Source organism: Talpa occidentalis, unplaced genomic scaffold (assembly GCF_014898055.3).
Source record: "Talpa occidentalis isolate TD23 unplaced genomic scaffold, MPIMG_talOcc4v2.1 talOcc4.14, whole genome shotgun sequence".
Classification (NCBI taxonomy): Eukaryota; Metazoa; Chordata; class Mammalia; order Eulipotyphla; family Talpidae; genus Talpa; species Talpa occidentalis.
In genome coordinates this window covers 76,370,439-76,386,841 of record NW_023601433.1, presented here as the reverse complement: position 1 = coordinate 76,386,841, position 16,403 = coordinate 76,370,439, and the positions used below count along the sequence as shown (strand labels likewise).

General features: G+C 49.5%; 2 protein-coding genes and 1 long non-coding RNA gene across 9 annotated transcripts in view; 1 reads left to right on the top strand and 2 right to left on the bottom strand.

Moving 5' to 3' along the window:
- The window catches only part of LOC129145797 (uncharacterized), a 17,557-nt gene extending 13,909 nt beyond the window's left edge, over nt 1–3,648 (bottom strand). Inside the window, exon 1 of the long non-coding RNA XR_008551869.1 lies at nt 2,160–3,648. This is a non-coding gene — a long non-coding RNA (uncharacterized LOC129145797). The remainder of the gene's footprint in view (nt 1–2,159) is intronic.
- Nucleotides 2,348–15,389, top strand: PIK3IP1 (phosphoinositide-3-kinase interacting protein 1). The gene is made up of 6 exons (XM_037510931.2): nt 2,348–2,591; nt 3,512–3,628; nt 3,717–3,836; nt 4,804–5,001; nt 5,103–5,181; nt 11,839–15,389. Exons 1-6 carry the CDS (start codon nt 2,507–2,509, stop codon nt 12,041–12,043), a joined length of 804 nt encoding a protein of 267 aa, XP_037366828.1. The 5' UTR covers nt 2,348–2,506; the 3' UTR covers nt 12,044–15,389.
- Nucleotides 11,097–16,403, bottom strand: part of LIMK2 (LIM domain kinase 2) — a 67,901-nt gene continuing 62,594 nt past the window's right edge. For all 7 annotated transcript variants that reach the window (XM_054695258.1, XM_037510921.2, XM_037510924.2 and 4 more), the window contains one exon: nt 11,097–16,403. In XM_054695258.1, coding sequence (XP_054551233.1) covers nt 16,259–16,403 — 145 coding nt within the window. In that variant the 3' untranslated portion in view covers nt 11,097–16,258.

Here is a 16,403-nt window from a genome sequence, read left to right as displayed (position 1 = left end):
AGCTACAAGAGGAGAAAAAGCAGAGATGATGAAGCTGGAACATACTTCCTCTGGCCTGTCTTACATGTTTTCTCGGCAGTACTGTTCCAGATAAGACACATGGCACAAGAGAAAGTTTCACTGTATCAAGTTAAGGAGTTCTTATTTCGAAAAATTATTTAATAGCAACAGGCAAGGAATTTTGGGGCTCCTGAGAGAGAAATGCTCACACATTATATAGGCACAGTAGATAATCTGAAAATGGTACAGATGCTGGCCTGTGTCTGGCCTGCGTCTACCATAATCAGAGGGAAAAGTATTATAATCATGTGGAATAGCTGTTCTGAGTCTAAACGGGAAAGCTTCATCAGATAATTGAGCGCTCAGTGCATACAAAGGCAATAGATTAGGTGTTGGGGAATCAATCTGTAATTAAAAACTGCATTCTCATTTTCTCAAGCTCACAAAGTTTATGTAGTGAGACAAAATACATTTCATCTATCTCTTGCAATGCTGTAAGAGGATTTAGGAGCTGCCAGGAATATTGTGCAAAAACTCCTCCCTGCTTCAGTCTTTTGCCTATAGAAATGTCCAACTGGTCCCTAAAAATTGTGTAAGTGTTCTTTAACCTCAGAATATCACCCTATTACTCTCTCTTGCTTTTTGACCTCTTTTCGTGACACTTAAGATGACCTGCTATTTTATTTGTTTACGGATGTATTCTTATTATATAGGGCTACATCTAGCATGTAGTAGGTTCTCAAAAAAATTGTAAAATTAATAAAAGTGTTAAGAACCCTGAATGTGGGCCTCCCTGGTGGTGCAAGGGGTTAAGACCAGCATTACGAAGCTACTGGCAGCCACTGTAGCATGAGTTCAATCCCCGGCCAGGGAGGTGATCCACATGGCACAGCAGACCCCTCCTGTCTCGCCCTCTGCTCCCCTCAGCAGTGTATTTTAGTCAATCCGACTGTTCTGTTCCCCAGTCTCTGATGAATCCTCTCACTACCCCACGCATCTGGCCTGTACCTCAGTTCTTGTATGCAAAAATAAATAAATCTTAAAAAAAAAAAAAGAACCCTGAATCTTAGAATTGTTAACTTTTCAATGTTTGGCATTTCTGTGTGTGTGTGTGTGTGTGTGAGAGAGAGAGAGAGAGAGAGAGAATAAATTTATAGACTGGTATAATTTCCAGTGTAGATCAAGTCAGGAGTCAGGGGATCAGAAGTTTATATGGGGAGATAGGAGCGTGATTGCAAAATCAAAATAACGTGTCTTATTAAATTGAAAGAATCAAACCCTGTCTAATTTTTAAAATCAAACATCTCTAAATTTCTCTCTGTTACTTCTAAAATCTATCTATAGTGAATTCAAATTCACTTTAGATTAGTTAGGTTGACATTAGCTTGCTTTCTTGATAAAACATTTAAAATTTATTTTGTAAAGATTTTTTTTCTTCCCTAAATTACTGCCGGCAATATGCAAGTTCTGGGATCAAAACAGTCTCCCATTTCTATTTTGAGATTTGCCTGAGTCACAAGGTAGTCTTGGCGAATCATTCTGCTCTATCTCTCAGTTTACTGATGTTCCCTGGGAACTTGAACTGCCAGCCAAACAGGAAGAGGGCCCTTCTGCCTAACTCCAAAAGCCCTAAGTTATATGGATGTGGTGAAGTTTAGTGATAAATATAAATCACTGCTAATGGATTTCCCACAGGGCAGTGGGGGGTGGGGAGGGGAGCAAATATTTTACTAAACTTCCTGTATATGAATTCAGGGCTGGTGGAAAGGACTATTACAATATAGCTAAGCAAACATCCCCAATATTTGTACAATGTGTGCTTTCAACTCAAGACCCTTGTGCATTCCTACTATATATGACACCTTAAACCCCAAATATAAGCAAGCAAATGTTACTGATCTTGGCAAAGTTACACTGTTAAAAAAAAAAAAGTCAGTGTTCATAAATGTATGTATAAACCACAAAGGCTTTCTTTTTTAAGAATGGCAGTAAAGAGTTAAGCTCATCTGGATACTCTTATTTGTGCCCCCTATGTGATCTTGAGTTCCTCCTGGTTGTGGAGCTAAAATCTCCTCCATTAAAAAGATCTTAGTGATTGTGATTCCCCTCCCCTGCCAATGATGCCTCCTGACAGAATCACTTTCTGTACTCACACATACAGAAACAGAAGAGATGACAAGCCCTGGGGATGCAGCCAATGCAGGTCTCAAACTGATCCGCAGCTACACGCAACCTGAACTTCTTTGCCTCTCTTCACAGGGCTGAGTTCCTCTCTTGGCTCAGGGTTAGCGACTTTGCTTGGCATAGGAGACTTAGGACCCAGGGGGCGCCTTTCAGCCGAAAAACATCGCTGCCGCAAGCTAGCTGGGAAGCTCCCAGTTCTAAAGAGAGGCTGTTTACCAGAAGAGCATAACAAGGGCTGGTCTGACTGTAAGGCTGGGACTAGGAGGCAGAGCTGGCGCCAAGGGGACCCCAGTTGGACACTGGTTGGTCAGCCACCTGCAAGATGAAGGAGGTGAGGATGCTGTTGGCCTGGGTGCAAACATTCCTTGTCAGCAACATGCTCCTCGCAGAAGCCTATGGATCTGGAGGTGAGATTACAATGTTTCCTTTCTGCAGCAACTTACTGAAGCAGAAAAGAGTAAAACTCCCCATTTCTCGAGCATGACTAGGTTGGAGAGGAAAAAGGCAGAAAACAAAAATTTCAGCATGAAAGCTTTTTTTTTTTTTCTCCTCCTTTCTTTGCTAGGCTTGCAGCTCCATCTTTGCCATTAAGAACAAAGGCAAATAGCCACTTTCTCTTTCCTTTTCTTTGCCTGAGGCTTTTGAGTGGATGGAACTTGGAGGGGGGATTCATCTCCCCTATTCCCTAAGTCCTGTTCTTTTCAGGGGCTTTGCTCGGTGTATTCAGAGCACAGGCCCTCTTCCCCCAGTCTCTCCCTGTGGCTCTCCTGCTGAGGGGACTGGGAGTTTGGAGACACATCCTGGCAGCGATGAGGCAGGTTCCCTCTTCTGCCTGACCTAATCAAGGTTTTTGTAGAATTCTCTTGGGAGGGGGTGTTGCCAGTGGGAGTGTGGCGGTATCCGCGGAGAAGGGAGCACCAGAGTTAGTAACACATAGCCATGACAACACAGGGAGGAATTCCAGGTCTGGCTGCCCACCGGCCCCAAAACGCCCATCATCTTCAAAAGGGAGGGAGTCCGGGTCAGGCCAAAGTGGCCACAAGTTTCAGTCACCACCCGCTGCACTGGAGCAGTGCTTCCTGGCACTGGCTACGGGCTTCACAGGCACTTTCTCTTCTGCTCTGTTTCGGGTTTCACAACAACCCTTCAAGGCTGGGGGTGTGGGAGGGCGGTTTCCACGTGAGGACCTTTAGGCCCAGTAGGGTTCCCTGTACCCCCGTGGGGCAGGAGAATGGACAGGTGGGCCCGGACTCCTCTGCTCGCCAAGCACAGCGCCTTGGTTCGCCACCTGCCCCCCAAGAGTCTGAGGGCCTCCTTTTCCTCACAGGCTGCTTCTGGGACAACGGCCACCTGTACCGGGCGGACCAGCCCTCTCCCGCTTTGGGCCTCCTCTGCCTCAACTGGCTGGACGCACAGAGCAGCCTAGCGTTGGCGCCTGAGTCAGGTGAACGACCACCCCGGGCCTCGGCGGGAGGGCGGTGGCCGCGGTCCTGGCCCCGGCCGGGGCTCATGGCGCCTCTCCCTCCTCCCAGGCGCCGGCAACCACAGCTACTGCCGGAACCCGGACCAGGACCCACGGGGCCCGTGGTGCTACATCAGCGGCGAGGCCGGCGCGCCTGAGAAGCGGCCTTGCGAGGACCTGCGCTGCCCAGGTAGCCGCCCGGGACCCGGAAACCCGCGACCCCGCGCCCGGGGCACCTGGGAGCTGAGGTTACACCCGCCGCGCACGTGCGGCCGCGCGACGCCGGCCGGCCCCGCCCCGCCCCCGCGCCGCCTGATTGGTCAGGGCAGTCTCCAGGCCGAGGGGCCCAGCTCCCATTGGTCGCCTCCGCCAGCGCCGCGTGAGCTCATCCTCCGCGAGCGCCTTGTAAACAACCGTGGGAGGGAGGCCCCGCCCCTCGGCCGCGCGCTTCCTGCTCGGCGCGCCGGGTTGGGGGGGTCCCGGGCCCCGCGCCGCGGGCCGGAGACGCTTAGCCAGGGGCTCCGCGCTGACTGTTTGGGGGGCGTCTGCCGGTGCTAGGCGCTTGGCTCACCCGCCGCAGGCCCTCCTCCTCGCCTCCGAGGAGACGCCACGGGCGTTTGCTGAGCGTCGGTGTGCAGTGCCTCGTGAGAGGCGATGGCCGTGCACGGATTTGAATCCAAGTTTCTTCTGGTCCACAGAGCAGGCTGTTCCCCCCGAGGCACCAAGGCCGTCCGCGGGGATTAAGTGGGATAAACTAAATCATGTAACGGGGATTGGCAAAAGCGTGGGGTTGATAACTGTGAGCTGCTCAGAGGAGCCCTGGCTTTTCTCCTGAGTGGAGGGGACCTCTGGGAGGGGACAACCGAGTTGGGGCTTGGAAGATGGCAAAGATTTGAGCAGATGAAGACGTGGGAGCCAGCAGAGGCCCTTTATTACTTCCTCCCTTCACAGTTCCATGACCCAGCTATGGGGCAGCCCTCTCAGGCCTGGTGTTGCCCCGTGGGACAGGGTTTGAATTCAGTATGTGTGTGTGTTGGGGGTGGGGTGGGCATACTAATGTGGGCCCTCTTCGTCGCCCCCAATCCTTGGACCAGGTTCAGCTGTGGAATTCATGCAGACCAGTCTTTGATGAGTGCTCTTTTCCACTTTACCTCCAGAGGCCACTACTCAGAACGTGCCAGCCTCATCAGAAACTGAGGCAGCATCTGAGGTGCCAGAAGGAGATGAGGTGCAAGTGTTTGCTCCTGCCAATGCCCTGCCTGCCCGGAGTGAGGCGGCTGCTGTGCAGCCAGTGATTGGGATCAGCCAGCATGTGCGAGTGAATTCCAAGGAGAAAAAGGACCTGGGAACCCTGGGTATGACTGCCCCACCCCTCTCCTTGTGAGATTCATCAGGACATGTCATTTGCTGATTGTCTGGGGTGAGGCTCATGCGACCTATCTCCTGTCCTCGGCAGGCTATGTGCTGGGCATTACCATGATGGTGATCATCATTGCCATCGGAGCCGGCATTGTCCTGGGCTACACCTACAAGAGGTCAGTAGCTTCCCTTCTGTGTTTTCTTGAAAGGAGGGGAAGAAAGTACATGAAGTCAAAAACCAGACCCCTTTGTGGCATTCTTAACCTAAAAGGAAGTGAAGTATTGAAGAAAAAAAAAAAACAAGCTCAAGATGTAGACACTTAGTTCTAGTCTTAACCAGCTGACGTTGGACAGCCTTTCCCCTGATGCTTTTACTTCCTTACCCCAAAAGCCTTATGAGGTAGGGACTCATAAGGTAGGTTCCTCATTTTACTGATGAGAAAGATGTCATCAGATAGGTGAAATGACTTGTCCAAAGTCACACCATCTGGGAGTGGCAGAAGCTAGGTTGAAGCCCAGCTCATTTTCCACCAGTTTCCTCACTCTCTAATCCAGCATTCCTGGCGTGGCAGTGAATGGCACTGAAGGAACCAGGCTGGGCACCCTATAATGGCAGAGACCCAGAGACTGAATTTGTTTTGTGAGTTATAAAATTCTGCTACTAGAAAAGATTCCCAGCCAGTGTTTTTGCAGTATGATTAGAATTCCCTAAGCCGAAAGAAGAGCTCTCTTCTAGGACATGAGGCAAAAAGTGAGTTGGAGGGCAGAGAATCAGCTTGCCACTCCTTACCACATATGAGAAAGCCAAGGAGGCTACCTGGAGAACTTAGGAACATGACCTGTAGCTGCGACAGCAGGAGGAGGAAAGCTTATTTTGAGAGCCCCCCTGAGAGATACCATGTGGGAAAGGTCCCTCAAATCAGAGATGGGTACAGGATAAGCCAAAGTTGCATTCAATTTTAGAGCACTGGGTGACTCTGGGAAAGTTATTTGCTGTTCTTGAGCAGAATCAGGGCATTTGATTCCAGCCCTGGGTGTCTGTGATACCTCTCTTCAATGGTCTGAGAAGGCTTATGAGGGAAGTGACATGATGGCCTTTATCTTCCAATGTTGAGGGCTACGTCCGATACCATAGCCCCAGTGGATCACCCAGTATCATCAGTACGTAGATGTCCTCATTTCACAGGTGAAAAACGGGAAACCGTCAAACATCGCATTCAATGACTAACAACAGCACGAACAGCAGCAGCGAATATTTGCCATGTGCCAGACACTGCCTTTATATAGTTTAATTTAATTCTCACAACCATCCTTACAAGGCAAATGCTGTTATTATTCCCAGTTTACAGATTAGAAAACTAAAGCAAGAGGGGATATGTGCCTTGCCAAGCATTTGGTGGAGGCAGGTCTTTGAACCCTGCCACTAACTAGCTCTCTGTGTGGCTTTGGGCAAGTTGCTTCTATTTTCTATTCTAGAATGTTACTCTGGAGCTAAGGCATACTCAGTAAGCGGTCAGGAAACAGTAGCTGTTTTCCTTTATAAAATGCAGATACTGAACTAAGGTTCTCTGAGCTCTGTCGCTTCACTTATTTTCTGACTGAGGAATGAGAGGTTCAGAGAAGGGAAGTGTTGACTTGAGAGACTCTTCCTGACTCTTGAGGTTGTTACACCCCGAGGGATGGTTGATGTGGCAGGTCCAGGGGACACCTGCTTGTTCATTTCAGAGTCATAGGAAATGATATGGTGGCTCTGGCCTACAATTCATACAGACCCAAACCTTGTTGGCTAAATTTAACCCTTGAAATATTTCTTCCTCTCTCGGCTGCTGAATAGCATTTGGCTCTCTCCCAATCCTGTGACAGTTTCCAGGCCTCCAGGCGCTTGCGCTGGCTATATGTCCTTAATTGTGAGTTAGGTACTCAAGCCCAGCAGGGAAGCCAGTTCTTTTTCTTCTAGATTTGCTCCCTTAGACTATTAAAGGATGGCCATGAGGCCTAGAACTAACTTCCTTGTAAACTCCTGTCGTCAGATGCTCCATCACTAACCACCGGACCACCCCTTTCCTCAGCAGAGTGCTCTGAGAACACAGTGTATAACAGGAAACCACATGTGGGTTAGAGGCAAGCTCTCAGCGCCTGTCTCTCCCCAGAGGCAGAGAACAGTGTTCAGGAAAGAGCTGTGTAGTTTTTACCGTTCCTCCCCACCTTGACTTCTTGTTTGGGGCTATATTCCCCCTCCACACATATTCATGCACACCTCACCCCAGCCGTTCAAAATGATCATACGTATTAAATGTAACACCAGAACAGCAATTAAGTTAAATAATCACAATAGCAGCCAATTAAGACATACTTTCCTAATAAGTAGGGTGCTACTGAAGGCTTTTCCCTGATTATCTCACCCAAGCCTCATGATCACATTAGAATGAGAACTTTTTTTTTTTAACCTTTTAAAAGGACAGGTTTATTAGGAAAAGGAGAAAGAAAAAGAGAGGCACCTGCATAGTCACAGGCGGGCATGAGAGCTGCCATTCCTGTTTTGCCTAGAAGGAGCACTTTATACCATTTTACAGGGAGGAACTGAGACCGAGTGGACCTTAAGTGCTTTGTCCAAACTAAACAGCTACTAAGATGTGTCTGAGGATTATCAGTATCTCCCCCAAGGTCCCAGTATCTCCAGTAAGTCCCAGTGACTTCATGGAAATTTGCTTTGACTTGCAAAGAACAATAGCAAAACTAGAAAATTTCAAAAACAAAAACAACCAAAATAACTGGCTTTAAAAGTCCAAAGAACAACATTCTAGTTCTGGAACTGCCACCAATTCAGGGTGTGACACTAGGCAAGTCACTTATCTTTCTTGTTTCCTCATCTGTAAAATAGTGTAGAGTCAGGGGTTTAGATAAGATGATCCTCCCAGCTCTGATACTTCCTAAAAAGACAATGTTGGGGCCTCCCTGGTGGCGCAGCGGTTGAGCGCTGGGTTGCGAAGCTGCCCATGGCCTCTGCAGCGCCGGTTCGATCCCCGGCTGTTCCCCGGCCACCGGAGGAGGGTCCCACATGGCGCGCAGACCTCTCCTGCCGCCCGCTGCTCCCCTCAGCAGTGTCCTTCGGTCCTTCTGCCTGCTCTGCTCCCCGCTCTGGCTCTGGTGAATTCTCTCACCCTCCCGCACTTCTGACTGTACCCAGTGCATGTATAAACAAAACAAACAAACAAATACATAAATAAAACATGCCTCTATATGAAAAAAAAAAAAAAGACAATGTTGCCTGCTGGTGGTGGCAGGCCGTACTAAGTTTAAATCTCAGTTCTGCCATTTACTGGAACACATGATTTAACACACAGGATTTAACCTCTCTGATTCTGCCTGCCCACCTCTAATAGCCATCATGTAGGTTTGTCGTGAGGATGAAATTAGACAGTGGTCTGGGTACTCGTTGGTGTTCATAACCTTGACTGCCTTGAGGAACTTGCCCCATGCAGCAAAGTGGCACAGATCTGCTCACTGGGAAATTGGCAGTGGCTCAAAGTTACGTAATGCATTGAAGTAACCTGTGTTGCCTGAAGGAGTTCTGCGGTGCCTTCATCACCCTAGAAGAGGATGTCGGGCTGGCAGCCATTCCATCCACACCTGCTTTCTCTGGCCAGCCCCCCAACCTCCCAGTCCTGGCCCAGGAGCAGCCTGGATAGAATTACCGCAAGCACAAACTCTGCCAAAGGCCTTCAGGCTAATGAGATGGAGCTTTTCCATGGCTGGGAAGGGTGGGCAGCACCACGTTTCCTCTTAAGGGATTAGGCACTTTGCCGTGGTGGGTCTTTGTCCTGGTTGTCTAGGCTACGAGGTTCAGATGGCCAGTCTGACTGTGCAGCTCCGTGCCTGCTCCAACAGTGTCAGTGCTAGCTCTAGAGGGAGCGCTTATTTTCTGATAAAAAGACAAGGGAAAAACTGTAAGTCAGCACCACTTCATCCCCTAGGAAAGGAACTGAGTGGGTGAATAATTCTTTTGTTCTTTCTTGGTTAACAGAAAATAGCCAGACTGCCCCTACCCCTACCTGAAAAGGCAGTGAGCAGGGATTGGGTGGCCAAGTGGTCAATGCAGCAGGGCTGGTGGCCTCTCTCATGTCTTGGAAGGACCTGTGGGCTTTCTTTGCATCTCCACGACTCACAGGCACTGGTAACAGGAGGCACATGGGGTTGAGTGTGTTTTGAGGCTCTTAAATGGCGGTGACTATTATCCAGACAAGTCCCAGCATCTGCTTCCTTTACCCTTGGCTGCTTTTACAGCTGTGCACTGCCCTGCTAATACAAATAGATTTCCACACCCTCCCCCAACCCACAAGACTTGCAGGTGATGCAACCTGACCAGAGCCAGATGCTTGGTAAAGGTGGCAGGCAAGGAAAGCAGGGCTTTGGAGTCAGACTCCAAAGCCTCAGTTTCTTCATCTGTAAAATGGGGGCGTTACCTTGCACAGTTGGATGGAAATTAAATGAAGATGGTACGTACATAAAGTGTATGTGTGGCAAGCAGTAGATGGATAGGTAGTGTTTCTCATCTAGGATAAGATAAAGGCCCTTCTTGGCATCTCAGTAGGTACTCAGAGAAGTATGAGTTCCACTCTCCTCTAGCTCCGAGCCCGCCAAGGCCTTTTGAAATTTGGTCTTGAGGAAACACACGTGCATTCTCCACATCTTTTGCAAATTACCTTTTGCTCTTCTGCTGGATTGGGGGTTCCCTTGATAAAATTGAACTCAGATCTTCAATGCTGTCCAGGTTTCTCCCTACATGGACAACCTTGAAGGGTTTGGCTTTTTGTTTAATTATGAAGATAGCTGTTTTTCCTTTCTGTGGCAGCAACTATAACTGATGAGTGCACGTCAGGCTGGGAGTGGAGATGCCTTTGAGTGAGAGAATGATCTTTTCCATGTGCCTCAGTTTCCCCTCAAACTACTGTTACTCTGCCATAGGAGCTGGTAATGTTTAGTTCAGAGGTTAATTGGAAAGGTGGGCAGGAGCCTCAGGCTTGAGCTCAGAAACTCCATCACCCAGGGTGTTTCAGGGAGATGAGCTCACAAATATGCCCCCTGTGACCTTAAATTAAGAGGGGATCAGAGCACATCTCATAAAAGGGGTTTTAAAGGATTTCAGGGTCCTTAGAGATGCTCAAATCCAACCCCTTGTTTTACAGATGAAATTAAGGGTCAGAGAAGAAGAGAGTCGCTGAGGTCATGTAAACAATACTTGCCTAGGCTGGTCAGTAGGACAGTTTCCTTGGGAAGCCAAATTAAGATAAAGCAGCTTGGTGAGTCAAGTCGTATGCAGGGCAAATCATGACCTCCTGAGTTTTGCCATAGTTTTCACTGTTTTCAAAATGCTTTCACATTTATTATCTTCTTTTGAAGCAAAATTATCCATTTCACACATAAGAAAACCAAGGCTCGGTGAGACGTGTTTTGCCAGGTCTCCCACAACTAAGGCTGAGCTGGTACTAGAACACAAGAGAATTGGTTGCTCTAAAGACAGATCTGAGGTACCTGTGCAAACTCCTCTCCTCCCTCCCCTGCTGTTTCCTCAGTTTTCCTGTCTAATCTCTGGAAACTTTTGTCATTGCATACTGCCCCTCCTCCATCATGATGGATGCCTAATCCGCGTGAGCTCAGCTCTCTCCCTGAGGATATCTGAAGCATGCCTGTGGTGCTTCACCAAGTCATCCATCAAGCTGTCTGTTTTCAAGGCCTCTTTGGGATGGGCGCCTTCCTGGGAGATTTTTTCTGACAGCTGAGCCCATGTGTCTGGTTGCTGGCTTCAGAGGCTGCTGATATAGGCCCTGGGTGCTGGTTCTGTTGTGAAGTCTGCCAGTCACTTACCAAACCTTTGGCTTGCAAGGGGGGGGGGGGGTTGCCCTGCATACCCGCCCAGAAGACTGGATTTGAGTCCTTGCCCCCTCTCTTTGGGGTGACCCTGATCAGGTCAGAACTTCTGAGTATCAGCCAGAATCCAGCAGACTTGGGTTTGACTCTATCTACTATGTCCTTGGAGAGTTCCTCACTTTCTTTGTGCCATTTCCTTATTGTAAAACAAATGAAAAGACCTAATTATTTGGGATGAACTGAGAATGAAATGAGATAACATATCGGAAGTCCTTGGCATGGAATGAGGGTTCCATGTGAGTAAAATAGGACTGTACCATCACTTAGTAGGGAGGCTGAGCACTGTCAGATGTCAGAGGCATTGAAAATCCCCGAGTCTGACTGTCGGTGTCTCCCACTGACCACAGCGGCCCTGAATCCTTTTTGCCCCCGCATGGGCTGGGGAAGTACTTTTATCCAGCCAGGACTTAGACCTTCCTGTACGTGGGATAATGCAACTGTCTCAGAACAGGATGGTCATGTCAGTTTTCTGAGCAGCTTTATGGGTTAGGGCTGGAATAATTCTCTGGGTCTCTTGGAGCCCTGAGCTGAAAGAACAAAACTATCTAAGTGTCCTGGCCTTTAGGACTATACTTGGTGTATATCATGGGCACTGGTGGACTTAGTCCTGGACTTAATCTTTCCTCTTTATTAGCTTCATTGAGCCCCACTGCAAAGAGGCTCATGCTGCTACATCCTCACTTTACAGACAAGGAGCCAGAGACCAGAGTGTTAAGGCCCCCTTGTTGCATCAAGGCAGTCTGGCCGAATGGAGATCTAATACTTTTAGTCACTGATTTGCTGTGACCATGTCTAGCCCCTGCCCCTGCTGTGACCATGGCAAGCCCCTGCACCTCAGGGATGGTATCTGATGAACAGAAGCTATGCTGGAGACATAACTGAACGCTTCCCTCTTTTCCTGCCAGGGGGAAAGACCTGAAAGCGCGACATGAGCAGAAAGTATGTGAGAGGGAGATGCAGCGAATCACCCTGCCCCTGTCTGCCTTCACCAACCCCACCTGTGAGATCGTGGATGAGAAGACTGTTGTTGTCCACTCCAACCAGACTCCAGTTGACCTTCAGGAGGGCAGTGCCCCCCTCATGGGCCAAGCAGGCACTCCTGGGGCCTGAGCCCGCCCCCCACAATGGACAGGAGCCCAGGCAGACACTGGCGCAGGACAACCTACCCTCCTACAGTTGGGAGAATCTACACTTTTTGTTGTGGTTAAATCCCTCCTCTCACCTTTTTTGTGTGTGTGAATCCTGAGACAAGCAGGTGGTGCTGTGGCTGAGGGTGACACTGGGTAGGGTCCTACCAAAGTTCTTCTCCATCCCTTAGAGCAGTAATTTGCCTGTGGATGGAGACAGTGGCAGCCCCCACTGTAGTGCTGCTGACAAGGGCTTCCAAACATTGCCTGTGCCCCAGAATTGAACCAGGGGCGGATGGGAGTTTCCCCAGACTCCCTCTGTGTTCTGTTATCCAAGATGGTCTGAGTCTTTGCCTTTCCATTTATTCCCTGTGGGCTTGAGTGACACACACTGTTATTCATAGTTCAGGTCAAGCAGGTCAGGGTTGGGGGAGGGGCATTTAAAGTATATAGTTTTTTAAATATTTGGGATGAAACTCCTTACTGACCTCTGTGAACCGGAAACACGTTTTGTACAAAAATTAAAAACCGTGGGCTGAGAATGGGACCTAGGCTGCTGGGTATGCTCCAGCTTGCTGGCAGTGATGTGCCTTGACAACCATGGATTGGGCCCAAGGCCTCTTCCTGTTTCAAAAAGAATTGCACTGAACATTCCACTTAGGAAGAGGGTAGAGAAGGATCCGTGACTGCCTTAGGCTTCAGCACCTGAGGTGGACCCGGGGTGCCCGTCTCTTCAGGGTGAATGGTGACCTTTCTGCATTTTGCAGGGGTGAGAAACAGCCAGCTAACCTGTGGGAATTATACTGTGGAGCCTCGCAAACTGCCTCTGAGAGGTTACCCTGGAAACTAAGCTCATAGGCATGGCAATGAAGTGCTTCAGGGCTTGCTCCTGCAGTGGCCTGAGTTTGTAGGTGGCCCTGCCTTCCAGGCCAGTGCCTTTTGTGGGGCAGCTGAGCAAGGGTCACAATCCAGGGTCACAACCTGTAACTTATAAAACAATCATAGAACCACTGTAAGGGATCTTGGGGCTGAAGCCTTTTGGAAACGGGGGCCCACAAGGAGAAGGGATGCCCAAGGTGAATGAGCAGGCTAGTGGCATGCCCAAGAGCAGGGCATTTCTCCTCTGTCGTGTTGATGCCAGTGGCTCAGCAGGGCCTGCAGGCCTTGAGGTTACACTGGGAGGCCATGGCAGTGCTCCCTCCCCTTAGAGCTTCCTTCCTAAATCCCTTCCACTGCCCCCATGTAGAATGAGGGTGGGGGCTTAGTGGGAGCCCATTCTTTTCAGCAGCTGTTCCCTGGAGGGATTTACTAATGGAACCTAGGCCTTGGGGGTCCCTTGGAATTAATGATGCTGAAGAGAACATTACTGGTTTTTACTTTTCTATAAAAGCATTTCTCTGTATACACATTTTATATACCTCATTCTGATACCTGCGTATAAAGTGCAGGAAATTGCTCTGCATTCGACTATAATAAAAAAAGACTTCAAATTGCCAAGTTTTTACCAAATATTGGGGAGCTTTTGGTTACCTTGTCAATAGCTGTGTGGCTCTGGCCCTGTAACTGGAAGGCCCTGTAACTGGGAGGTGGCAAACTGCTTGGGTGGTAACGGTAGCCTTTACTTACGACTGTCCTCACAGCAATCTTTTGGGTTGAAGCTGTAGAGAAGATGGGTGTGCAGCGACCTGGCCACTACAAACCCTCACCCTGGGCATTCTTATGGAGGTGGAGGTAGTTAAACATCCAGGCAGTCTTGTCAGTGACTGGAGACAGGTTAGTAGTGCTACAGCAGCTGGAGGAATAGGTGTGCTGAGGGGTTGGGCCATTGGGCTGCCTGGGCTGAGCACACATCTCAGGTGACTCCTAGGGCTCCAGAGGAAAGCTACCAAGTGTTTGCTGGACTTCAGCGATGAGGACTGCCCGGGGTGACAGCTGCTCATGTCCAAACACTGCTCTGTAGACCACCAGCAAGAGGCACCCGGGGCATTTGTTTCTCCAGAACCAGATTCTGTCCTGAAGTTGGACTCTCCAAGCTTTGGGAGCAGGCAACTTGGGTATGTGCATGTATATTGTGTCCAGGATCCCATTATTAATCAGACAGCAGCAACCTGCCAATGGACTCCCTGTGCAATGTCTCCCAAGTGCAGTAACAAGAAACAGGCTTCCTATGAAGGAAGCACTTGCAGGGAAACAAGTAGTGGGGGTGACTTGCATTCATTTCTTCCCACGATGAAGGTGGAACCAGTCCTGTGGATAGGACAGCAGGATATCCAAGCTGTAGGAGTGTATGGATATCAGGGTGGGGATGCAACACCCTAAAGGGATGACTCAGCTGGTAGGTGGGAGTCAGTTAGACCTGTTTCAAGGACTGGGTGGCCTCAGGTATGCATGTTTTCTGGAGCAGGTTAGTGTCTATACAAGGAGAGGTAATTAGAATTGGGGAGTACGAATACCCCTTGCTGTGTGGAATCATGTGACCTGGGCCCAAAAAGGGGCCAGGAACATTCTCCACATTTATCTCCCTGAGCCAGGCCCCCAGAGACTTTCACTTTCAGAAATGTCAGTGATGTTAGTTGCTTAATTTATTTGGTCTACTCCATGGCCCAGCTTGGACCCACTCTCACAATTACTAGGGACAGATGAGCCATAACCAGCCATGCAACGCTGACCTTGCTGCAGCTGCTAGGAGTCTAGGCCTCAAGCCGACAGCAAACTTGGAAACTATACACGAGTATGGTCTATCTAACAAACTGGCCAGAGATGACATCTAACCCTACAACTCATCAGGTCTATCTATGTACAGTATTTCACATATTACCCAATAGATACAATAATAATATTAACAGCAACCATTCTCTTGGGTCACTCCCTACCCATCCCACCCCAATGTAGCCATCACACACTGCAGTAATGTTCCAAACCTATCCCCCATTTGTTAAATGTGGTGCAAGCTCATAAACACCTAGGAGGTGGCAAATCTATTTGTGCCGATGAGTCCCTGGTGCTCTGGGAGCCAAGGTGGAGAGCCAAGGCTTTGCAGCACCTGAGGCTGCGACTCAGGAACCTGAAGTCAGGAGCTAGTGAGCTGGCTAGTCAACAAGGGAGGTAGAAGCCAGATAGCCCAGCTCCGGCGCTGTTGTTCCCAGCATCTCCGCTCTGAGGCTCTGCCACCACCTCTTGGTATCCAAATTGCTTCCTGTACCAGGCACGGTAAAGGGTGAGCGGTGGCTGCATGAGGACAAGGTCAAGAGAGTGCTAAGATTCTTACTCCCCCAAGTCATATGCTGGTCCTGCGACAAGCCACTTTGTCCTCCAGAACCCATCTGGCTCTAGGCAAATGTCTTGGAGTTCTGACGAAGGAACATACCAGGGTGTAAGCGAGAGCAGCAAGGATATGGGCTTTTTAGAAGGTAGGGTCTTTCCAACCTTCAGCCTCACCCTGCACTTGCAGGTGACTGCTTGTTGCAGGTGGGAAGGATGCTGCCCAGAGTTCTCAGCCAGTCTCCAGCACTAATAGAGAATGTGAGATAGAAGATTCCCCTCACATTGATGTGGCTCAATGTGAACACTAAGGAAACTAGACCAGCCCTTCCCCTGACTCCCGGCCAGTCCCACCACAAACCAAAAAAGGCCACTTCAAAACCTACTCCCTCAACCCCTGAGGTGGACATGGAGTAGAATGAGGGTAGCACCACTGTCATTTCACATCCTTGGAGTACCACCTGGCCACCAGTCTTTCTCTCGTCCACACTCCCGCTCGAAATCCTCCTGTACCCAGGTGAAACAGAGCCCACAGAGCCCACAGGCAGGTTCATTCTGGGATCCTGACCAGCAGGTCCAGGTCACGCTGATTAGTGTTAAGAAGAGCCTCCCGGAATCCCACTGCCAGGGAGGTCCCAAGTGATCCAAAGTAACAGATTCTTCTTGGCCTAGGAGCCAGGCTATTTTTTTTTTCTTCTTCACAGCTTTCAGGCGAGTGTTGGATTATAGACAGTAATCAGTCCCCAAAACCTGTGGAGATGCATTTCCCTGGTGCGCGCCTGCTGGCCTCCTCAGGAGGTAGTAGAGATGGCATGTTCCACTTCTAACAAGTCGTCAATCCACACGAAGCCTGGATAGCCCTGCCCACAGCAGGGATGGGGCGCAGAGGGGGCAATGCTGGTTGTGGAACACCCCCCTGCAGGGGGCTGGACCAGGGCTAGGGGGGCGAGTCCCGGGTCAGGCCATACTGCATGCTCACAGTGTGGTCCATTTCTTCCAGCTCTGCAGGCAGTGGGATGCCCAGCTCCCCCAGGTACAGGGAGAGGGCCTCAAATGAGTCCTCCAGTTTTGAGAATGCGGGT

Coding starts and splice junctions, on each gene's coding strand:
- PIK3IP1 (XM_037510931.2), top strand. CDS start 2,507: ATGAAGGAGGTGAGGATGCTGTTGGCCTGGGTGCAAACATTCCTTGTC. Junction 2,592..3,511: donor AGAAGCCTATGGATCTGGAG/GTGAGATTACAA, acceptor TTTTCCTCACAG/GCTGCTTCTGGGACAACGGC. Junction 3,629..3,716: donor AGCGTTGGCGCCTGAGTCAG/GTGAACGACCAC, acceptor CCCTCCTCCCAG/GCGCCGGCAACCACAGCTAC.